General features: G+C 37.6%; 1 protein-coding gene across 6 annotated transcripts in view; it reads right to left on the bottom strand.

The window, feature by feature from the left end:
* Positions 1–23,841, bottom strand: part of TP63 (tumor protein p63) — a 246,812-nt gene that overhangs the window by 28,466 nt on the left and 194,505 nt on the right. For all 6 annotated transcript variants that reach the window (XM_063089771.1, XM_063089753.1, XM_063089763.1 and 3 more), the window contains 2 exons: positions 2,298–2,484; positions 57–172 (listed from right to left, as the gene is read on the bottom strand). In XM_063089771.1, coding sequence (XP_062945841.1) covers positions 57–172; positions 2,298–2,484 — 303 coding nt within the window. The remainder of the gene's footprint in view (positions 1–56; positions 173–2,297; positions 2,485–23,841) is intronic.

Below are 23,841 nucleotides of genomic sequence, written 5' to 3'. Positions count from 1 at the left end.
GCTCTCTCAAGTCCGACTGGTACACACACACACACACAATTTTATTTTTATTTTACCTGGGGTGGCTCATAAGGCACCAGCACACTCTGTCTTCCTGTGATGGGGTCTTCTACATACTGGGCATGGCTGTTCCCTTCTACTCGAATCAAATGACTAGGAGGGGCAATTTGACCTGCAAAACAAAAAAAACAAGCTAGTTCCTTACCCTCACAATAAAGAAAACAAAATGAAACTGCATGGACAGAATGTTGGTGGCAAAAAAAATGATCTATGTAATAAAGGAAATATATCCATCCCTGAAAAAAGGAATAGATTGCCAAGACACCTTACCAGGTATCTCAACTTTTAAGGGAACAGTCCTATGCTTTGGAGTTTAAGGTTAATGATTCAACCTTTTATAGAACTCTATGACTACATCTCTGATCTCATCCATGGAGGAAATTTTGTACTTCCTTGGAAAATGAAAGGAAAAGGAGTCAGTTAATTAAAAAAAAAATGAATTTCACTGAGAAAATGCTGCCCAAAAATCTGGCCAGCAAAAATACTAAATAAGAAGCAGAAGACAGTAAGGATATGACTTCCATTGTGCTTATTCTCTTGTCCGTCTCCACCTTTAGACCTTGCTTTTGTCATAAAGACAAAAAAGTTTGCTGATTTTACTATGCTGAAGGAGTCTTGGGTTGGGGACCAAAAAAAAAAAAAAAAAAAAAAAAAAAAAACGGAAGTATTACAAAGGGCCTAGGCAAAGTTTTACAAAATTGTGATACCTAGTGGAGCTCAAAAAGAAAGAAGATGCTCCAAGAATTGGGAGCCATAAAGCTGATCTTAACTTTTGGCCATGTAATCTCTCTTTACATAGACTAGTCAATGAAAGTAAAAAGCTAGGTGTGTCAAGGTGTTCTCTGCAGCATCATCTATTATGGTAAAATCTAAAAAGAACTATTATGTCAATAAAATGAGAAAAAAAATTAAATAGTATGTTATCTTTGATGGAGCACAGGCAGTTAGGTAAACAGATAATGAAGTTATTTTACACAAAAAATTCTTTATGGCATATTAAATGAAAAGCAAGACACAAAAGTATAAATAATGCATCTATGTAGACAAGAACTAGAAGTTAACATGTAAAAAATAGTTGTGTTAAGGAGGATTTGACTATTTTCTCCTTTAAATGTCTATGCATTATCTTTACTCCTCCATTAATTTTTTTACAGTATACTATAATCTCTATATTTATACATTGTAACTACCGACCAATCTTTATGCTTTTAACATTTTTTCTATAAAGTATCCTCACCCACCTGCAAGTTCATTACTCTCTGATTATTCTCTCGACTTTCTCCTGTCTTTCCTTTCCAATTTTCAGTACTCTCTACTTAGTCTCTCTTCACAGAACCATAACAGACCTAAAGGAAGCCTTGGAAGCAGTAACTTCTTCTGCAAAGCTGTTGGTGGGGCCGAGCCTGTGGCGCACTTGGGAGAGTGCGGCACTGGGAGCGCCGCAACGCTCCCGCCGCGGGTTCGGATCCCATATAGGAATGGTCGGTGCACTCCCATATAGGAATGGCCGGTGCACTCACTGGCTGAATGCCGGTCACGAAAAAGACAAAAAAAAAAAAAAAAAAAAAAAAAAAGCTGTTGGTGAATCTGAGGCGCAGAAGCTGGGGCAAGGCTTATCCGTGAATACAGAGCTTAAAGCTGGCCCCCAAGATACCTGCTCCCCTGACTCCAGTCTTTCATTTGACTGCCCCCCTTTTTATGTTCTAGATCTTCTATTCACTGCTCTCACCCATTTTTGGCCTCTTATTTCTTTTACTTCTTTCCTCTTTTCCTCTGTCATTTTTTCATTATTTCTTTCCTTTTATGCTCCTTCCTCTTATACCCTTCCAGCTCTCAACCAGTCTAGACTTGAAAGTCATTTTGGGAAAGGCACTAAAGCTGAAGGATATACCGTAGCCTGGGGCAAGTGGAACAGCTACCATGTTGCACTCCTTACACCCTTTCATTTAAAAGAAAGAAAGAAAGAAGAAAAAGAAAAAAAAAAAAAAGCAGTAGGGCACAGAGAGACCAGTCCAGGTCATCTAATAATTACTAATATGAAATTAAGTATTTCAATCATTGTGAAAGCCATACATTTATTATTATCTTTAGATAATCTGTGAGCCAAAAAGACAGACTGAGCTGTCATTAGACTGCAGAAGTCTGAACCAGGTAGGTGGGTCCACAACAAAAATGCCCATAGGATCTTTACCTTCAATGAACGTAATTGAACAGTTATGGATTCCAATTTTCCTTACCCTCATTGAATTCGCGGCTCAGCTCGTGGTTGGGGCACCGTTTCACCACCTCGGTGACATGCTCAGCTTTCTTGTAGACGGGCATGGCACGGATGACAGCGCCCTGAGGAGGTGGGGTCATCACCTTGATCTGGATGGGGCATGTCTTTGCAATTTGGCAGTACAGTTTCTTCAGTTCAGTGGAATACTGCTTAGAGATGGCGCCGGTGGTGGAGGGAAGGAGAGAACCAACAGGAGATATGGTCACATTCCAAATCAGAACCAGAAAAATATGTCTGCTTTTTATAGCTGCATATTTACAACTGGCTACTACATATATGACATCTGGCAATCTTATTAGAAGTTATATTCACTAATTAAATCAATTTTTTTTTTGCTGTTTTAAATAAAATCCTATGTTTACAAAAGGCTTCACATTTATCAAAACACATCTATGCTATTATTTCCTGTTATCTTCTCTTTAGGATGAAAAAACTGAGGCTCAGAGGGATTTAAATGATTAATACCTTAAGCAGCTTCATAGATTACCAGAAACTAAATGGAAAAACCATGTTTTTTTTTTTTTTAAATGTATTGAGTGATAGTAAACAACAAACCATAAAGACAGTTTTCTGCTTAGCAGATTATTATTAATCCTGCCCTTACAATACTCTAGAGAGACTCATAGGAATTAGGGTTTGTGGGATTTTTTTTTTTTATTTTTTTTAAGATGCCAGAAATATCTGGCAGAGGGTGAAGAGATTTTATCTGAGGTCAACCAGCTAGCAAATTTCAAAGCCAGAGATTCCCCAAACTATTGCTATTACTACTATTATCTTCTAATGTCATAGCATAAGAGAATGCAAGAGCTGGAAAGGGGCCTTTTGCTCCTATACTCATCCAAACTGGCCAAAGGTAAAACAACTAACCATGGTATGCAAAGGATCCAGATGCAGATATTTTCACTCATTCACAAGTGAGTGAAACTTTTCCTCCCCACTCTTCCTTCCTCAGGGAAGAAGGGGTGGTTGGGTGATTGTAAAATTAGCAAAATAGAGTGGAGAAAGCATGAGACCTACAACCAAATAGAAAAAAGAAAAGGTCCTAACCTGTGTTGCTTTCCCTTCCCACCTCCCAACCAGAATTGAAAGTCTCCATTCTAATCCTTACACGATATTAAATCTCATTCCCTCTATTCTCTGGGTCCATGCCCCATCACTGCATTCCTACTCCCTCAGATGCTGGGGTGAAACCACCCAGGCACTGGAATTGCTGGCCAAGAGTGGGGCACTTAGTAACACTTATCCAAACAAAGGGTAAACACGCACACAGGCTGCAATCATAAATTGGCAGCAATATCCTCCCAGGGGAAAGACACAGGAAAGCAGGAGCCAGAGTGGCAAATGAATTAATTATTGTATGTCCCACCCCAACTCTGACTAAAGGCAAATATCCCATCAAAAAGCACATTTCAAATGATTGCTTTATCTCTTCCTTTTGAAATAAAATACTTATTTAAATAATCTTTCCCTTTATCCCAAGTATTTCAGTATATGAAATTTTCAGTTAAAAATTTCCCAATGCCAGAAGAGAATTGCAAAATCTGTCCTTCATGCCCACAGGCCAAGGATTAAACACAGCAAAAGGGTTTTACATAGCTTGAAGAAATAGGAAACATGCCAAAAGTCAACCACAAAAATAAAATTCTACTTGGGAAACACTGAATGAAACGTAGATGGATATTTTTGCTCTTATGTTTTTAACTAATGACTTGACAAACAAAGATACTGTTTTAAGACATACTAAGAACTCACTTTTACTGAGAACTTCAAGAAAATAAGCATATCCATTGTGGTTTAATTAGGAAATATATAATCTATAATGCAACCATGAGTTTCACAAGATGAACCTTAGGAAAAATGACTGAAAAATAAGTCTGTCAGCTAACACCTGAAGGCAAACAAGGCATTCTTCCAAGTATGTAAAGACTGTAAAAAAGAAGGATAAGTGTTCAGAGTAGGATGGTTTCTTAACAGAAACATTCCATTTTAATAATTGATATACTATAAATCAAGTTGACAGACGAAAGTATAAAAGTACTAAGAATAAGGTTAGGCATCATAAAGTACTAATCCTCACTCATTCTCAGGGACGGGAGTGGAGAATCTAATTTCTGAGCTTAAATAATGATATATAATAATAGCTTCATTATTTACTGAGTTCTGTTGTAAGAAAAGTTAATCCTCACACAACCTTAAGAGGAAGGAATTACAGGTATACAGTCTCTTATCTGAAACCCTTAGGGCCAGAAGTTTCAGAATCCAGAATTGTTTAGATTTTAGAAAAATAGTAAAGTTCATATAGCACATATTATATACACCTCCAGCAGGATCTAAGGCAGCACCCCATGATCAAACACTAACATTTCTGCAGAATCCACAAATATTCATACTAACCAGGAAATGACTATGAAGCTTCATAGTTGGAGCTGGGTTTCACCACCACAAGAATGTGCGACAAACTTAGGAAATCAAAGCAAAACAAACCAATTTTTGGTTTTCAGAGCTCTTTGAATTTCAGAATTGCAGATAATAGATAATGGACCTGTATTATTATCTCCATTTTATAGATAAGAAAATTAAGGCACAGAGAAGACTTGCCTGAGGTCACACAGAAGAACTGCTTAGCAACCAGTATACGAGACTGTCCTGGTCCTGGAACAAAAAAGTTCCTCATCTCTCTATTCTCTTAGCTCAGCAGTGCAGATTTTTGTGCTTGAACATTTTTCTAATTTTCAACACTGTGGCTCTTTTCTGAATCAATTTCAGCTGCATACAATCTTTTCTCACATTTAAAGGGAGCTCAAACGTGGCCTATTTAACATCCACAATTTCTCTTAAGCAAGTATACTGCTTGCTCTTTCAGTTACAGGAAGAGGCACAAGTGACAGAGTTGAACAAACCCTGGGCTGGAAGGAAGGTGACCTGGACTGGTACCATCCGTCAGTCAGTACCTCTCCTGTGGCCCTGGGGAATTCAGGAATAAGGTCATGCTCTTCAGCATGGCTTATTAAGGACTTTATATGGCCCTTTATCTCCGGCTCTATCTATCGCTCACCAGCCCCCCCTCCCCCCACCATGTTCTAACTATACAAACCTTATAATGCAAACTTTTGAAAGGCACAATTCATTTATCACCCACAATTCAAACGTGCTATTCCATATCTGGTACAGTCCTGTTCATCCTCTGTTCTCCACACCGTGCCAGGGCAATTTAGATATTGCTCTTCAGTTAGGCCGGCATCTGTTACTACAAACCATCTTTTCCTATTTTAGTAATGAGGGTTTCATAACTGACTAAATCAAATATCTGACCATGGCCAAGATATATTACACTTACTACTTCTGGTTAAACTACCAGGCCCACTATTCAGTAACTACAGTTGGTCTGAATTGGTCTGGCAAGATCAGTTCATTACAAAGCCAAGTCTTTGCTCTCTATTTGCTTCATTGTTTGTAAATATGTTCTGTGATGACATTTAATATTTTTTCCAGTACTAAATTCAGTCTCCCAGGCTTATAGCATCTTAATAATTTTTTAGATGTGCCCAATTCCCTTATCTTTTATTAAATACCATCTTTTTTCAATTTTCTAGGCTTCCGTAAGATCGCAAAAATGTAATTATGCCAAGATTTTTAAATACCCTGATGATTCAAGTCAGTAGAGACTACAAATCTAAACACATATGACCTCTTTTAATGTCTCTCTGTCTCTCTCTCTCTCTCTCTGGGATTTTTAAAAATCCACCTCTATATTGTGGCCCAACATTACTTGAAATTCCTTAATTCTAAGGCCTAATTTATTTTTCTTTGTGTGGGGGTTGTTTTGTTTTGATCAGTTTTATTAAGGTATAATTTTTTGTAAAGTACACCAATGTTTACACGTACAAGTTGAAGACTTGTGACAAATGTACACAGTTGTGTAACCACTACCACAATTAAGATGTAGAATATTTCCACCTCCCTCCCCCCAGTTACCTTTTGCCCCTTTGCAGTTAATCCCCTCCCCAACCCCCGGCCCCAGGCAATCATGTCCATGCTTTCTCTCACTATAGCTTTTGCCTTTTCAGAATTTTATATAAGTGAAATAATACAGTATATAATGTCATGTGATAATATTTTTGAGATTTATCCATGTTTTTGCATGTATTAGCATTCCATTTTATCCTTAAGTAAAATTTCATTACTCATGCAACCTATGGTGAATTCATGAACATTCATTTACAAATCTTTGTGAGGACATATATTTTTATTTTCATTGAATAAATACATAGAAGGTGATTTCTGGCTAAGTGTATACTTGACTTTTTTAGATACTGCCCTACTGTTTTACAAAGAGACTGTGCCATTTTACATGCCACCTACAATATATGAGGGATTCACATCCTCACCAGCACTTGGTATTGTTGATTATTTTTTTAAAATCCATGCCATTCTAGTATGTATGTAGTAGGTGTCACTGTGGTTTAAATTAACATTTCCCTGATGATTAATGATATTGAGCATTATTTCATTTAGTATTTCATTTCCATTTATGTATAATAAAAATAAAAATATATTTACAGTCATTTTATATTACTTTATATACTTATTTGCAATTCTTTTTGGAAGTATCTGCTTAAATCTTTTTTACTTTTTAAGTTTTGATTTTAATTGGGCTGCCTGTGTTCTTAATTTGCACTGTGAGAGTTCTTTATATATTCTGGATACAAGAATACATTTTTAAAATATACATTTTTAAAATGTTTTTTTTCCTGGTCTATGGCTTGCCTTTATTACCTGCTTTTCTGTACTTTTCCAAAACAGTTAATTTTAAGGAATTATCAATGTTTTGCTTTTAAGGCTCTTGCTTTTTGTATCCTAGGAATCCCTGCCTAATCCAACATTAGAAGGATTTTCTGTTTTCTTCAACAAGATTTATGGTCTTAGCTCTTACATTTAGAATTATATCTATTGCCAGTCAATTGTTGTATATAGTGTGAAATAAGACTCAATGTTATTCTTTTTAACAAATATCTAATTGTTGCAGCACCACTTGTTGAAATGATTATCTTTATCTTTTCCCCTGTTGAATTGCCTTGGTATCTTTTTATGAAAATCAATTGGCCATATGTGTTCAGGTCTATATCTGGACATTTCTACTGATCTATGTCTATCCATATATTAATAACAAACTGTCTAGATTACAGTAACTTTATATTAAGTCTTGAAATCAGTTAGTCTGAGTCTTTCAATTTTTTTTTTTTAATTGTTTTGACTATTCTAGGTCCCTTGAATTTCCATATAAAATTTAAAAAGGATGTGTCAAATCCTACAAACATGCCTGGTAAGATTTTGAATAAGATTGTGTCAAATGTATAGATCATCTTGGGGAGAAATGATACCTTAGCAATGTTGTGTGTTAATGGGCATAATATATAACTCCATTTAATTAGGATATCTTTAATTCTGCTCAGGAATGTTTTGTAGTTTTCAGTGTGCAAATACTGTACAGATTTTGTTAGATTGATCCTTCAGTATTTTATTTTTTAAAAATTGTTTTAAATAGTACTGTGCTTTTAAATTTAAACTTATTTCTTTTTTCTAAACATTTACTTATCCATATTTGTGGGGTACAGTGTGTTGCTTCCATACACATGCATACTGCACAATGCTTCGCTCAGTGTAAATAGTATAGTTTTATAGCTGTTGGTCCAACACTTCTCTTCCCTGCCACCCCTTCCCTCCCGTCTCTGGTAACCATTATTCTACTCTCTATTTCTATGAGAACCACTTCCTTTCTTTTTCTTCTTCTTCTTTTAGATTTCTCAAATTAGTGATATCATGTGGTATTTGTCTTTCTGACAAATACCTGACCTACTTCAGTTAACATGATGTTTGTTCCCACTATATAAAAACATGACTGATTTTTATATATCTACCATGTATCCTGTGACCTTGCTAAACTTACTTAGTTCTAGAAGCTTTTTGAAATGCCTTATGATTTTCTGTATAGATGATGTCAACCACAAATAGAGTTTTACTTCTTTCTTTCCAATCTGCATATCTTTTCTTATTTTTTATCTAACTGCAAGAATTGAACTAAGGTTCAAAGTACTATTGTTTTCTTTTTCTTTTTTAAATTGGAATCTTAGATCATTGATTTTAGACTTACTTTTTAAAAAAAATTTTAACGTTTGCTTGTATATGTTTGTGGGGAATATACAGTGTGTTGTCCCAATACGTGCAGATACTACACAATGATTCACTTAGGGTAAACATTTAATTCTATAAAGTTCCTTGTAAGCACCCCTTAACTATATCCACTAAATTCTGATATATCTAATTCTTAATATTCAGGAACATGTGAAACATTTCTTTTGGGTGTTTTATCAGTGTCATATACACTATAACAAGGGGCAACACTTACATTCCTAAGAAAAATAATAAGTTCTCTGGGTCTTTTGCTAATTCTATGGGTTCCCTTTCTAGCTCAAACTTATTTTCCCTTTTATACTTTTCTTCACCATTCTAAGCAGATTGTATTTGTTGCTATTTCCAGTGTTGTCTTTTGTCTTTAGGTAGTTTTCTCCCACTTACAGGTATTAAATCAAGAACTCACTTGATATTATACCTGAAAAGAGAATCTTCTATTGCTAAGGACTTTGTTGATTATGCAAGCCCATTGTACTGAATTTCCAGCAGCTCTTGGGTGAATATCAAACATTACAAACCTTATATTTCAAGGTATAAAGTATCTCACCCTGTAGAGCTGTCACTATGACAAGCAGTTATGGAGAGTTAAAAACTTTTGTCAACTTCTTCCCAACTTCTCTTCCTACAGGCTTCCTGTTTTTTGTTTTTTGTTTTTTCCTTTTCTTTTTCTCATCTCATAATTATAACAACACGTGTACATAGAAATTCTGGAAAAAAATGATATTCTCCTTACCCAGAGATATATATCATTAACATTTTAGACCTTTCTTTGGGCATACAAACACATACACACACCCCTATACAAACTGGGGGCATATCATTAAAAGTTTGGTGTATATATTTTTTTAACATATCATGAGCATGTTCTAATTTAAAAACATGATTTTAAGTCGTTGCTGTTAGAGTATTAAAAAGGTCTATACCGTGGTTTATTTTATCATACCTTTCTTATATAAGTTTTACTCCAGCTTAAAAATAATACTGTATAGCATATTTTAGTACATAAATCGGTTTTAGGTAGATCACTTGAAACAAGATAAATGAGTCAGTGCATATTTCAGTGCTGTAGAAAAGTTTGAGGCCAATCTGAATTTTCTTCCTTTAAACTAAGTAAGCTGCTTATTCCTCCCTAGTTTCTTGTAGGATTTTGTTTCTTTCTATATCTTTGTTAAAAAAAAAGTGATGCTTCTAAACATGATTTTTTTTCATTGAAATTACGTAGAAATTGGTGAGCCCTTTCAAAACTTACATGCTCAAACTCAAGAAACTTCTTATTTTTTAAATTACATTTTCATTTCTTCTGCTCTTACTAATTTCCAGAAACATGGAATTCTTATTCTGCATCTCCATTTTCTATTCCCCATGCATTTTCTGTACTCAAACACTAATCATTAGCATTTTTTCCTTTTGTTTGCATTCTGGGAAAGTTTCTCAAGTTTGTCCTCTATGTAGTTGGTATAGTTTTCCATGGTTAATTCTGCTCTATTCTACAAGTAATACTTCTAATTCTTCTATTGCATTTCAAATGTCCTTCCTTATCTCATCTACATCACTTTTAACCAGCCATCTTTTCATCTCAGCCTGATGTTCTACATTTATCATTTTCTTTTCAAACTTAATAGTGTTTATGTTTTGTTGATTTGTACTAAAGCAATCTTCTAAACATTTCTTCCAATTCCTAGGATACTTTCTTTGATTCTTTAAAATAATGTTCCCCTACAGTTAGGATTTTTAAAAAAATATAGGCCCCTAATTTGCTTTTATAGTTTTCCATGAATGTAGCAAGATATAGCTAGAGCTAGTGTTGCATCTTTCATGTCTCTTTGACATTTTTTAATGTGGTTCCATCAGGCTTTTGAATAATAAAATTGCTACAGATTCTGCCGCTAGCTTGAGTGTCCAATTTAGTTTGGCATTATTTTGGAATTCACAATATTTTAGTGAAAATTTAGGAGTGACTACACTGGAAGCTGCTAATAAGCTGCCATTATAAATTAGGAATGAAATATATTTCTTCTTTCCATTTGCACATCATTCGGTACTTATCTAACAAACACTTACTGAGCATATACTGCACAATGCTAGGTACTCACTCTGTACTGGGAACAAAGAGAAATAAGATTTTAAAACCCTGGAATGCAAGATCTTATGTATCTTCACTGCCTAGGATGGTACATGATATATAAAAATAAATTGAAAGAAAAAAATCACTCAGTCTTTACCCTGAAGTTGCTCATAGTCTAGAGGCAGAGTGAAGTACAGTACAACAAACTAAAATACACTGGGGATAGCAGAGGTATGTCAAAAGTATTATGGGATCACAGAGGACAGAGCAATTAACTACCAAACAATACATTTAATATTGATTGAGCAGGTATTATATTCAAGGCTTTGTTTTAGGTTTGGAAATTCAGTACTGAATGAAAAGAAATTCCATGCTCTAAAGATGCTAACATTCTAGAATCAACAAATAAATTCTATGTCTGATGGTGATAAACGCTAAAAGAAAAGTAAATCAGGATAAATCTAAAGGGGATAGACAGTCAAGAGCTAGGAGATGGGGGATCTAGTGTGAGGAGGACATTATTTTATCCAGGATTGTCAGAGAAGGATTCTTTGATAAGATCTCATTTAAGGAGAGATCTCAAGGAAGTGGTGGGCTTGGCCACACATGTACCTGGGGAAGCAGCATTCCAGCAACTAGAGACAGCAGGTGCTAAGGTCCTGGGCGAGTATGCCTGTCATGGGGCCAGTGCCTCTGCAGAGCAGTAAGCTAAGGTGACAGTGGAAGGGGAGTAAGACTGAGACCAGAAAGGAGAGGGAGCCCAGATCATGCGAGGCCAGGGAAAGGATTTGAGCTTTCCTTGATGTAAGACAGGAAGCCACCAGAGAGGTGTGAGCAAGTGATGTGACCTGATTTTCATTTTAATAAGATTATTTTAGCTGTTACGTGAAGAGCAAACTTTATGGAGCAAAGATGGGAGCAGGGAGACCAGTCAGGAGGCAACTGCAAATAATCCAAATGAAAGATGAAAGTTGCTTGGACCAGCAGTGGAGGTGGCGTGAATCAGGTGGTTTCTGGATATATTTTAACTAGATTTGCTGATGATGAGAGAAAGAGAACAAGTAAAAGTATTCAATTAAGGTAGAAATAAAAATTTTATGGAGGTAGTTATATTTAAACTAAGCCTTCAGAGACAGGTTATCATTCACCAACTGGGATGTGCATTCATGAAGGTGAAGAAGGCAGAGGCAAGAGGCAGACAGCAGGCTTTCCACAAAGAGAGAACATCAGGAGTGAAAGCAAAGAGATGTTAACTGTGGGTGAAATCTGGGTGGGCTGGGAAAAGGAGGAGGAGAGAGAGCAGAGCAGAAAGCAGAGGCTAAGCACGAAAGATACTTAACAGATGCTGAGGAGCCTCACATGTCACAAGAAACCATTAGAGTCTATCAGCAGGCTAAAAAGAGTCACCGAAGATCACAAGGCAGGGGAAAGACCTAATCTGTTTTATGTATTCAGAAATACCAAGCTAGTGGGAGCAAGACTGCAGCAAAGTAGGAAGAAAGGAGACCCCCCCAAGAGCTACTCAGGCAAGAAACGAGGAGGGCCTACACTCGGGCAATGGAAATGAATAAAAAGATGGAGAGATGGGAGAACTTACTAAAGTTCAGCCTTCCTGTTTTCATCATGAAACACTGCATGGAAACACCAAAACAAACCAAAAAATATTATTCCTTAAGGTAAAACATGCTTGCAAAAATACTACCAGTCCCTGTACTGATCAGCAGCCAATAATAATAATAATAATATAATAATAATAATGATGATAATAATAATAATACTACCACCAGTTATTTGCTTATTCCTTTTCTAAAATCAAACTAGAATGAATGAATTAGTTTTAACATAGGACCCCAGATATTCAGTAGTCAATTAATAGCTGGCTTAGTCAATGGACTCATCAACAAATAGAAAAAAGAAAGGGTAATTTTAATTCTGGACAAATTAAAATAAAAGGTAACTGGAATCAATAAGCCAATTTCATTGTGAAGGAAAAAAAATGATTCAGTCCTCAAAGTCAACAGCAATAGGAAACAGACTCCTTCCTGCCTAAGACCAATAACCATGGGCAACATTTACTGGACTAGGAGTCAAAAAACCAGATTTAAATTCTGTCTCTTCTGTTCTCTGTGCTTTATGCAGTCACTTCACCCTTTCACAAACATAAAATAGAAAAAAATATATATATTACATATCTCTTAGGATGAAGGAAAAAAGTCACGAACATGAAAATCCTTAGTCACTGCAAAGACCAACATAAACATCATGTATTATTATTATTAATAAAGCCTCACATTTCTAAGATCCTCCACATAGAATGTTTAATGTAGCTTAACTAACTCTGGGATGCTGTGAAAACATTATTTCAACCTTGTGAGGAAGTGGTTGTTATCAGATATTAAGTTTACTAAAGTTCAAATATTAACCATTTACAATGAATCGCATAGTTCATATATATCTGCTAATAATCACTAAGACCTGAACCATGTGAAATACTAGATTCATTTGTTAAAAAAATAATGAATTTGGTTTATCTGCTTCTATACATTTTTAAATACACATCCATACATCCACATATATATATGTGTATTACCTAAATTTGTGTATTATCTAAATCACTCTGTCCTATATTTATCCTCAGCAATCTGCTCTTTATATTTCCCATGCTTTCAAGATTTATCCATGTTCTCACATAGGTATATTTCATTTATTTTAATAGTTGGAAGGAGGAAGGAGAATGAGATAAAGTGGAGGGGGATGTTTTGCTTTGTCTATAATATTTTGTTTAAAGAAAAGATTTGAAGCAATATGAAAAAAAAATGTTAACATTTTGGTAGATACCTAGGTGTCTTAATTTCCTTACTGTTTTTTGTATGTTTGAAATATTTCCTAATTAAATTTAATAAATAAATTTAGCATGACTGTAAAATTATTGCAGATCTATGATTTTAGAAGACAAATAATATATAAGTAAGATGTTAGAGCCCAGAAGGAACATTATAGTATGTCTTGTTCAAACCTTCCTCTCCCCTTAATTTTCAGATATATAATTGAGGCTTGGAGAAGTGAAGTTTGTTCACTAATTCAAAAAAATATTTCTTGAGCACCTGCTTCATGCCAGGCTCTGTCGTGGGTACCAGGAAACCAGCAGCATTCCTTACCCTAAGTGAGCTGGTCTAAAGGAAGCACCAACATTAAATAAATTATTTCTAAAACTGTGATACATGTTCTGAAGAAAAAGCAAAAGGAGAGAAGGCAAATGCGGGGGTTTACTTAGTTTGGATGGTCAGGAATGCTTTCAGAATTTTAGAAAAAACAATTTCTAAAGGTTGTACAATTAATATACGCAATGAGGGAGTGAACTCAGATTTCCTTAGTTTATAAAGGTAGTGCTTTTACTACTATATCATATTCTAATTACAGAGTTTCAATAGAAAACCAACCTGACATTTTAAGCCAAAGGCTTGGTTCTATGTTTCTATTATTTAGTCACCCTATTTCAAGGCATTTTTAATTCAAGATAACTTTGCTAAGATTTTCTTAAAAGTTAAGTCAGGAGGATTCAAGCTTAGAGATCATTTGGTTCAGCCACTTCATTCACAGATGAGGAATCCAAACCCCATAGAGATGAGATTTGGTCAAAAACTCTCAATTACCGAGACCATCTGGACATGCAGATGAATATTCTTCCCCACGTACGCCAGGGTCTTCATGTTCGTAGTTTTGGGACCCAAGTGGAACTGATATATATGGTACCAGAGTAAATTTACATAAACACATCATTAGACAAGCACAGGATTAGACAAACATGTACAAAGCTCAGAGGTCATCTTAAAAACAAGATCACCGACTTCCTACAGGATTATAAGGACAGTGCTGTTTGCCTCAGTATCCCATCCATTTTAGTTTAGTAAATAAGTCTGTCTAGGAATTGAGATTTTCTTTCCTGAATTGTAACTATATTCTCAGAATGGGAGCTCAAATGTAAGAATAACTTAAAATGCTTACTAATTATTTTAAGAAGCAGCTCTATTCCATCAAGTCCGAGCTTTGATAAACCAGCAATGGGTTACACTATACACTAATCTTTTTACATATGTAGGTAAGACATCAGGTACAGTTTTCGCTATTCAAGTTATACAAATCTTAATGTGAAATTATAAAATAAAATATTCTGATAAAGAAGAAGAAGAAAGCATATTTAAAAGAATTTGCTTCCAAAGATGAAAGTGATTGGTTTCTCCAAAGAAGCCATGAACCTCTTACACTCACTGAGGAAATTCAGATTAACTCATGCAATCTCTCTGAATCTTCAGCTAATCATCCATAGAGTGGAAAAATGAGGAAGGTCTGTTAGACTCCATTTTGAATATTTTCTGATTTGGGGGCAAATCTCTTAGAGAACACAGTTATCAGGTTTCTACTGGCAAGGTAACTCTTTTAAAAAATGTGGAAAACAGGTATTGGTAATCTTTCTGGTTTGTGATCAGAAATACGTTTAAAAAAAAAAGAGAAAAAAAGATGAGAATCAATATATGTTCTCTTCTATATGTATGCATATTAAAGAGTTTGCTCATTCCAAAGAAGCAGTAGCCCTTGGGCAGAATAAAGAGGCAGTTGTTTTGCTGGGTCTCAACTAAATTTCCTCATACACAGACATGGAAGTTTTGAACATTCACACAAAGTATTTCTACAGTGGCATGGAACAGAGTGCCTGAAAACTAACAGATGAACTAAACTCTTGGTTATACAATATCCCCGACAAAATAGAAAAGCAAGATTTACCTAAGTTTTGTTATGTTTTGGGAGGGAGAGAAGGAGGTTTGGTACATTAAGGAGTGAGCTGTTTAAAGCCAAATATCATGTTCGAATAAAATAACTCCAGGGGATTTTGGAAAACAAGAGTAAATTCAGCTCCTTTACTAATAATATGTTGCAAAGAGAAGGAAAGGGGGAGAAAAAAAAAAAAGCATTCCAGAGACTAGGACCCTACCATGAGCACCTGCCTCAGTAGACATACTAATATTACACACTCTTGGCTGCCAGACTGGTAATTCAGTATCACAATGCATAGAGATGCCAGCTAATATCAGCATGCACCTGCATTATTTTTCAACAGCTCCCTTTCCTGAAAGGTGCAACCAAGACCCTCCTTACCTACTACATCAAAAACAAAAAAAAACAAAAGCTTTACCTCTTTCAATCTCTCCTAGAAGAAATGTCATATTGTATGCAAATCTCAAATCACATGGCTATCCCTATCCCCAAATCTCCAAGAATATGGATAAAATAAACTCCTATAAAACAAATAAGTCAATATTTATATAACCCACTACTAAATCCCTACTCACTACTAAAACTCACTATGAAATCTGTCTTCAAGAAAAGCCGCTAGACAGGCAGTGTCAAAGCCATCCTGATGCTACAATTCCAGATACTCCACATCTGGCATGCTGTCATATTAAAAGAAATGTTCTAAAATTTTGTTCTACTGTACTTCTATGTCCATTATGACCTACTGGCAACTAACCCACAGAATAATTAACCCCTGCTTATAAACCAGGTGCAGCTGTGGCCTATTAACACTTAGGGCAAATTACCTACCCTGAGAGGATGTTAGGGTCTTAAAAAAAGAGAAAAGCCTAAGACAGGCTTAAAAACATCAATAAACATATTAGCCTCACTTTATTTCTGACCTTCCAAATGAATTTGGGTTTATTTTTTAAAAAAGAAAGAAAAATAATGAGATTTACAACTAATCTAAAAGATGAACACCATTTACTAACAGGAAATATTAGCTGCACTTCTAATTTCTGGTTCCTATTTTCACAGAGTTCAAAAGAACACAAGAGGCAAAATGTGGCCTGTACTACCTCAAGTAACATAAAATACTAGACAAGGAAAAAAAAAAAAAAAAAAAGCCAAAAGCCAAAAAGCTGTCATGACAATTCTATTAATCCAAGTTTAGCCATTATCAAGTATAAAGCCTATCTTAATTTAGACCAGGCTATCCTGAAACATCCAGTGAGTTATTGTTTTTTTCTTTCCTTTTCTAAACTGTATTCCTGAAAACTGCCAAATTAAAAATGTACTTTTATAAAGGTAAGAGAGGGTGACAAAGCCAATAATAGGAATTGGTGGGAATGAAAATCATACTAAACATAGGGGGTGTTCGGAGAGGACAAAATAAAGTTCTGGCAGCTAACTTGGTGGGGGTAGAGATTAATACAGAGGAGAAATGAAATAAATGAAAATAAAAATGTAAAGCTCAAACTATAATTTTTGATCAGGAGGCTTTGAAAAATTAACTGTAAAATTTCAATTTACTAAAGTGCAAAAATAATCCTAATCAGAAAGAACTAGACACAGCTTCAGTTTTGTCTGCTTCAACAATGTAACTCTATCACATCAAATCCTATGGGCTAATTATGTACTATACTCTGTATGCCCTCTACAAATAAACTCACTTGAGAAACATTATAAATTTCACACCTAGGAAGAGATTTAAAAAAAAATAATAATAATAATTAAAGAGTGTTTTCTTCAAAAGTTTTAGTAAGTATATCCACTCTGAACAAATGTCAGGTCAATGTTCCATGATGGACAGTGTACCAAAATACCAAAAATGAAAAGGGGGAGGGAATGAGTGTGTGTGGACTGGCGGAGAGTTGGGGGTGTTCTCTTGAGAAGCAAGCATTAAAAGGTTGGTTGTGCTGTGCTTTGAATGACCCCTCACCCTCCTCACCTGCAAGCTCACGTTGGAACTTAACCCCCAGGATGGTGCTGGAGGATGGGGCCTTTAAGAAGTTACTAGATCACAAGGACTGTGCCCTCACGAATGGATTGATCTACTCATGGAGTAATGGGTTGATAGTTTAATGTGTTTTCACGGGCATGGTTCTGATGGCTTTATAAGAGGGAGTGAGAAGGTTAGCTCTCTTGCTCATACCATTCTTACCATGTGATTGCCTGAATCACCACAGGACCCTGTAGAGAGGTCCCCACCAAAAGAAGGCCCTCACCAGGTGTCCCCCTTATACCATGGACTTCCTGACCTCCAAAACTGTAAGAAATAAATTTCACTTTCTTATAAATTACCCAGTTTCAGGTATTCTCTTGTAAGCAATAGAAAACAAACTCATACAGAAAATTGGTACTGGTAGTGAGGTACTGCTAATAATGAATACCTAAAATTATGAAAGCTGCTCTGGAACTGGATTATGAGCAGGGGCTGGAAGAATTTGGAGAAGTGGGTAAGAGAAAGCCTAGATTCTGCTGAAAGCTTAGAAGACAAGAAGACAGGGAAAATTTGGAACTTCTTAGAGAATGGTTAAAAGGTGGTGACCAGAATGCTGATAGAAATATGGACTATAAAGACCATTCTGAGGGGGTCTCAGATGTAAATGAGAAGGAGCTTATTGGAAAGTGGAACAAAAGTCACCCTTTTCATAGGGTTACAAAGAACTTGGCTGCACTGTGTTCATGCCCTTGGGCTTTATAAAATGTGGAACTTAAAGGTGGTGAACCAGGGTACTGGGTGAAGGAAATTTCTAAGCAGCAAAGCATTCAGGCAGCTGTGTGGCTACTTCTAACAGTCTACTCTGAATTACAGCAGCAAAGTCATGACATAAAGGCAGAATTTGTAATTAAAAGGGAAGCAAAGGGTAAAAAAAATGAAAAACTTTTAGCCTGGCCACATAAAGAGTGAAAATGAGTGTTTGGGAGAGGAAACCAAGAGTGGAGCCTAGCAACTGTCTGCTAAGGAGATTAGTACAGAGAAAAGGGATCATTCAAGAAAATGGAAGAAAAACCTTGAAGGCATTTCAGAGATCTTGAGGTTGCCCCTCCCATCACGGAACCAGAGGCCTAGGAAGGCAGAATGGTTTTGGGTAACAGGTCTAGGGCACCCTCCACAGTCTTGCTGCCCAAGGACACCTTAGGAAGCTGTTCCCTGCATTCATGCTCCTTGGCTGCCCCAGATGTAGCTAAATTGGCCCCAAGGGCTGCTGAACCCACTGCTTTGGAAGATACAAGCCAGAAACCTTGGCAGCATCCACATGGTGTTAAGTCTTCAGGCTCACAGAATGCAGGAGCTGTGGAGGCATCGTAGCTTTCACCCAGATTTCAGAGGATATATGAAAAGCCTGAGGCAAAGGAAGAGATCTGTCACAGAGGCAAAGTCACTACAGAAAGCCTTTACTAGAACAATGCTGAGTGGAAATTTGGGGTAGGAATTGCAGGAGAGAAATGCCTACCAGCACCAGGCCCAGTGGGATAGGACCACCATGGAGACCCCCAGAACTGTAGAGCTATCAGTGTGCAACACCACCTTGCGGGAGATGAAGCATAGGCTGAGCCCAGGAAAGCCATAGGAGTGGAACTGCCTGAAGACTTGGAGGCCAAACCCTCACACCAGTGTGCAGAAGATGTTGGACATGGAATCAGATTATTCTCCAGCTTTAAGATGTAGTGCCTGCCCTGCTGGGTTTTGGACATATTTAGAACCTGTTACCCCTTTCTTTTGGCCTACGTCTCCTTTGTTGAATGGGAATATGTACCTTATGCTTGTCCCACCATTGCATCTTGGCAGTAGATAACTTGTTCTAATTTCACAGATATGATTTTGGACTTTTTGAGTTGGTGCTGGGACAAGTACATATATAATAGGACAGTAAATATTGCACAATGTGTCATGGACAGGAAGTTAAGAAGGCAGAGTTCTAGGCCTCTATCTTCCCACTGACTTACTGTGTCATCTTGGGCAAATGATTTCTCCTCTTGGACCCCAACTTTCTGATTAATAAATAAGGCATTATTTCAAAGGAAAAGGAACTCTACAAGGTAAGCTTGCAAAGAGGTCCCAAGCCACCATCTCCTACTGGATCTATGGTAGTGATCAGGCAGGAGCAGATCCCCAAATTGGCCCATAGTCATCTGGCACGGTATTCACTTCTCCTCCCCTCCTCCCTTCCTGCCACAGCCGTCTAGCTGCCAGACATGTACGAATTGTGCTCTTGATAGTTTTTTAAAAAATCCTTCCTCCAAGCACTTTTCCTGACAGCCCCAGCCAAAGGGCCGCCTGTTGCCACCTGTCAGTTGTGGGGATTAATTACCTGAGCTGAGGAGGCTGGGAGCGGCACATTCTTCCTGGGGCCGCGCCCACAGATGTTGACATCAAGCAGGTGGGCTGTCTGCTACCTGCTTACTGTGAAGACCAGCCGGGAGCCCACAGGGCTTGGCAGGTGGGAGGCTGGGGGACACTTGTACAGCACTACAAAGCAGCAAAACCTCTGCAGGGAGGAATGTGCCCGGGGACCTCTCTGGGAGGCCACAGCCAGTTCTGTGGCCAGTACTGGGCACAGGCCCGGGAGACAGCTGTGGCCTCCCTGCTGGAGGACGGCACGCTGGCACCAACCTTGACAGGGGGTGAGGGTGGAGCCCGCCAGCCCTGTTCTAGTTGCCTGAGGGTATGCATTTGGAAAGCCAGTTTTAAAAGATTTGACAGACTTGATTGGTAATTTTGCAACTTTATCTCCCCAGGAGGGTAAGATGACCTTTCATTTAGTGTCTCCTGCCAGCACCACCCCTGCCAACCCCACCTGACTAGTAATACCATCCACAGTTACCTTCACAGAGCAGACACTGGAAGCCATTTATCAGAGTGACTGGTATACAGCAGGTGCTCTGTAAATGTTAGCTTATCTTTACATGCTTCCCGTAGTGCCAACAATGATGAGAAAAAGGCCAGGGTGAGATGAACTCCGCTGTTTTACAGGTGAAGAGACTGGAGCTCAGAAGTCCGAAGCAACGCTCCAATAAATGGTAGAACCGACAACTGAAATGCAGGTCACTTGTCATCACCTTAGTGCTGAACACCTGCAAACAACTTTCCTGACTATCTTACATACGTGTGAACCCTGTTCCTCAATAAAACATATCTGGACATTCCCCAGCAATACAGGAAGGATATTTCAGCAATACAGGATAATTCCTCAGCAATTATCTGTGGAGTAAAAATTCTTCTAGCAGGAACCCTGGTGGGCAGAGAATGCTTACCCTCTGCCCCCAGCGAACACATCTAGTCTAACTGCCCAACAACTGAGAGCCCCAGAGAAAAGATCACATCAGAGGTTAGCAGTAAGATAGAATTAGACACTGGGATTTCTAATTTCCCACCTTATAATCTTTTCACTGTAAAATTTTAATGTACCTTTTCGCTTCAAGAAGATGTTATCCGGGAGGACAGGGCTGGTGGACAGATCTGAGAGCTTCATGGACAGACACATACCCACCCACACACACTTTAGAAAGAAGATAATACATGCCAACCTCTCAGCTTCCCTTCCACTGCAGCAGCAGCATGTCCATCTTGGGGCAATGCTCAGGGTTTCACCCATTATTTGCCCGTAAGATAGAAAAAGTGCCATTCTTCTCCCTGAGGGTGACTCACTGCTCCCAACCTCCTGAAAAACCGTGGACTACTACACCTATCACTTATCTTTCTTCTAGGTCCAATCTTGGTGCCCCTGAGCCCTCTTCGGCCCCTATCTTTGAGTATCAAGAAGGCAGCAGTTTTCGGTTACAAAGGCGACAGTCCTGCCCAGACCTCAAGTCACTGCCCACAGGGATATGTCTTATCCCCGGGTCTGAGACAAAGCCTCATACTGTGGCACTCGAAGTAGTAGAAGTCCCTTCCCAGTTGCAGTCCTTCCTCAACCCTGGATGACAGAGTTGAAGGTTATCATCTGTACTTCCACATATACTCTTTCACTCGCTTTTACAGTGACTCACAGTATACAATTCTTAAATCTCTAGTCCCTCCGGAGGGCCACATCATTCCTAACTGAAACACACTAAAAAAACCATTCATTCCTGGAGACTCTTACAGCCTTATTTATATGTAATGGCCCAGACACCCTTGGCAAGATAATACCAAACATATTAGTTGATTTTTTTTGTAGATGTGTTGCTTGTTTTACAGTTTCATTTGTATGTCCCCTCTAAATGTGAGCCCTCTGTTTCAGGGATGGTAATTTGTTTGTATCTGTGGGATACTCTTTTTAGTGGAAGGCTAGGTAGGCCAGTCTGATAAGAAGAGATAGGAGAGCACACACTGACAGTGTGGAAGACAACAGCCTCTACTGATGTCCATAAATAACACCATCCACTCACCTGTCTAGCCCTAACAGTTTATAGAGCACATTCATTACCCTATTCATTGAATCTTCAGTTAATTCTATAAGAAAATCATCCTTATACATTTTTTGTCAATGAAGAATCAGAATCAGACACTCAAGTAGGTAAACTAGTTTGCTCACAATAACACAAGAGCAGAAGAATAGGTTAAGTCTTTTAACCTAGGTTTTAACTTTATATCCAGGGCCCTTGCTGTATACGTCAATGTACATCATACACATACATTGTATGATGTCTCCTCATGCATTTATAGAGTCTTTACTGTGGCCCAAGTCATGAAACTACATGCTAGATTGGGAAGAGGGAGGGATCAAGTCTCTACCACCCATCTGAGAGAGATCAATATATAAAAACATTGTTGGCATACAACCAAATATAAAATTAAAATACAGCTATAATAGAGCATGAATTCCAAAGTGCTTTCTAGCTTCAAAGTCCAAGAAGGTTACTGAGAGGCCTTGAAAACTTTTTTTTTTAACATTTCACATGGTTGTAGGATTGTAAACATTGCAACAAATACCTTCCATGCTCTGTGTGTGCTGACCCACCTCCAACTCTCTCTCTCTCTTCCTCTCTGACATACACACATACCCATGCAGGCACAGTTAAGCTCTTTTTAAGAAGTGCTTAACACTCTTCGCCTGAATTTGGAGAAGAAAAAATAAACTCAATTAATTCCTAAAACAATTGTACAGCCTCCAATTTCAGGTTTCAATCAGTAAACCAAATTATGAATAGACATCTACGTTTTTTGAGGATTACCACATGAAAAAAAAATTAGTATCTGCACCTTTCAATGAACCACAGCGTTCATCACCCCTAGGTACATATTCAAATTCTCTGATTGCGGGGGACAGGGTGATAACACAGATGTAGAAAATAAGACCCATGTGTGATGTGTAAAAAACAGAAAGCTAACACTTACCCAATATGATATATAGTCTGGGCACTTTAAGTTCTTCATATCCTATATGATTTTCACAGTCACCTTTAAAGTGGATATCATTACTCTCATATACTAAGTTGAGTGAACTGAGACTCTGAAAGGTTAAATCAGTTGCACAGTCTTTCACAGCTGCTAAGTGGTGGGGCCAGGTTCAAGTTCAGATGCCCCTGACTGTGGTGCCCTTGCTCCTCACCTGCACAGCAACAGCATAGGGTGCTGGGGAAGAGAACAGTCCTTCTGGCTGCAAACTTCTGCATGACTTTAGTAACTGCCTGTGTCTCAGAGTCCTCCTCTCTTAGGTAGAGATAATACTACTGCCCATCAGAAGCTCCATGTGAGTGTCAAAGGAGAGGAAGCCAGGCTGTGTTCATAGCCCAGTCCAGGGTGAATGCGTGACGAACAGCAGATATCATTATTGTATCACATTATTTAGTCTCAGCAGTTATTTCCACTATGCAGTTTTATTGCTAGACCAGTGACCAGCAAAATTATTTTAGTGGCACAAAGTATTTTCAAAACAAAATTCTAGAGATCTATTATCGTATGGGAAGATATGTTTCTGGAGTAATCAGGAAACAAACAAACAAACAAAAATGTGGAGACAAAGAAAAAAAAAAAATTAGAAGTCCCGTTCCACCCCTGTAACTGACATCAGCAAAACTGGATTCTCCATTCTATTTCTCCATTCTAGATGTATTTCTACATGTTTTATTATTTTTTTTCCCAGGGTCAGGGAGGTACAGGTTTAAATACCTACAATATTTAAACTGTAATCCTGCTGCACTGTGCTTCTGACAGGAACTAAGTCAGATTAGCAAAGAGTCTTAAATGTCTCCATGACAGAGCACTAACAAGAATTGTTGAGAATCAGTTACTCTGATATTTTATATCTTTCATTCCTTTCACCTCAGAGAAATAGATGCCCCCGTGTAAACATAATAGGATTTAAAAATGAGGGGAAGGAGTAACAAATCGATTTCAAAACACAAACGGAGGCCATGCTTCTCCTTCTCCTTCAACTTACTGTGTTTTTTTTTAAACTTGCAACACCTTTTTAGTGTGCTATAAAAGTGAACTTTCAGGGCTGAGCCCGTGGCGCCCTCGGGA

Source organism: Cynocephalus volans, chromosome 1 (genome assembly GCF_027409185.1).
Source record: "Cynocephalus volans isolate mCynVol1 chromosome 1, mCynVol1.pri, whole genome shotgun sequence".
Taxonomy (NCBI): Eukaryota; Metazoa; Chordata; class Mammalia; order Dermoptera; family Cynocephalidae; genus Cynocephalus; species Cynocephalus volans.
This window is presented reverse-complemented; position numbering and strand designations above follow the sequence as displayed.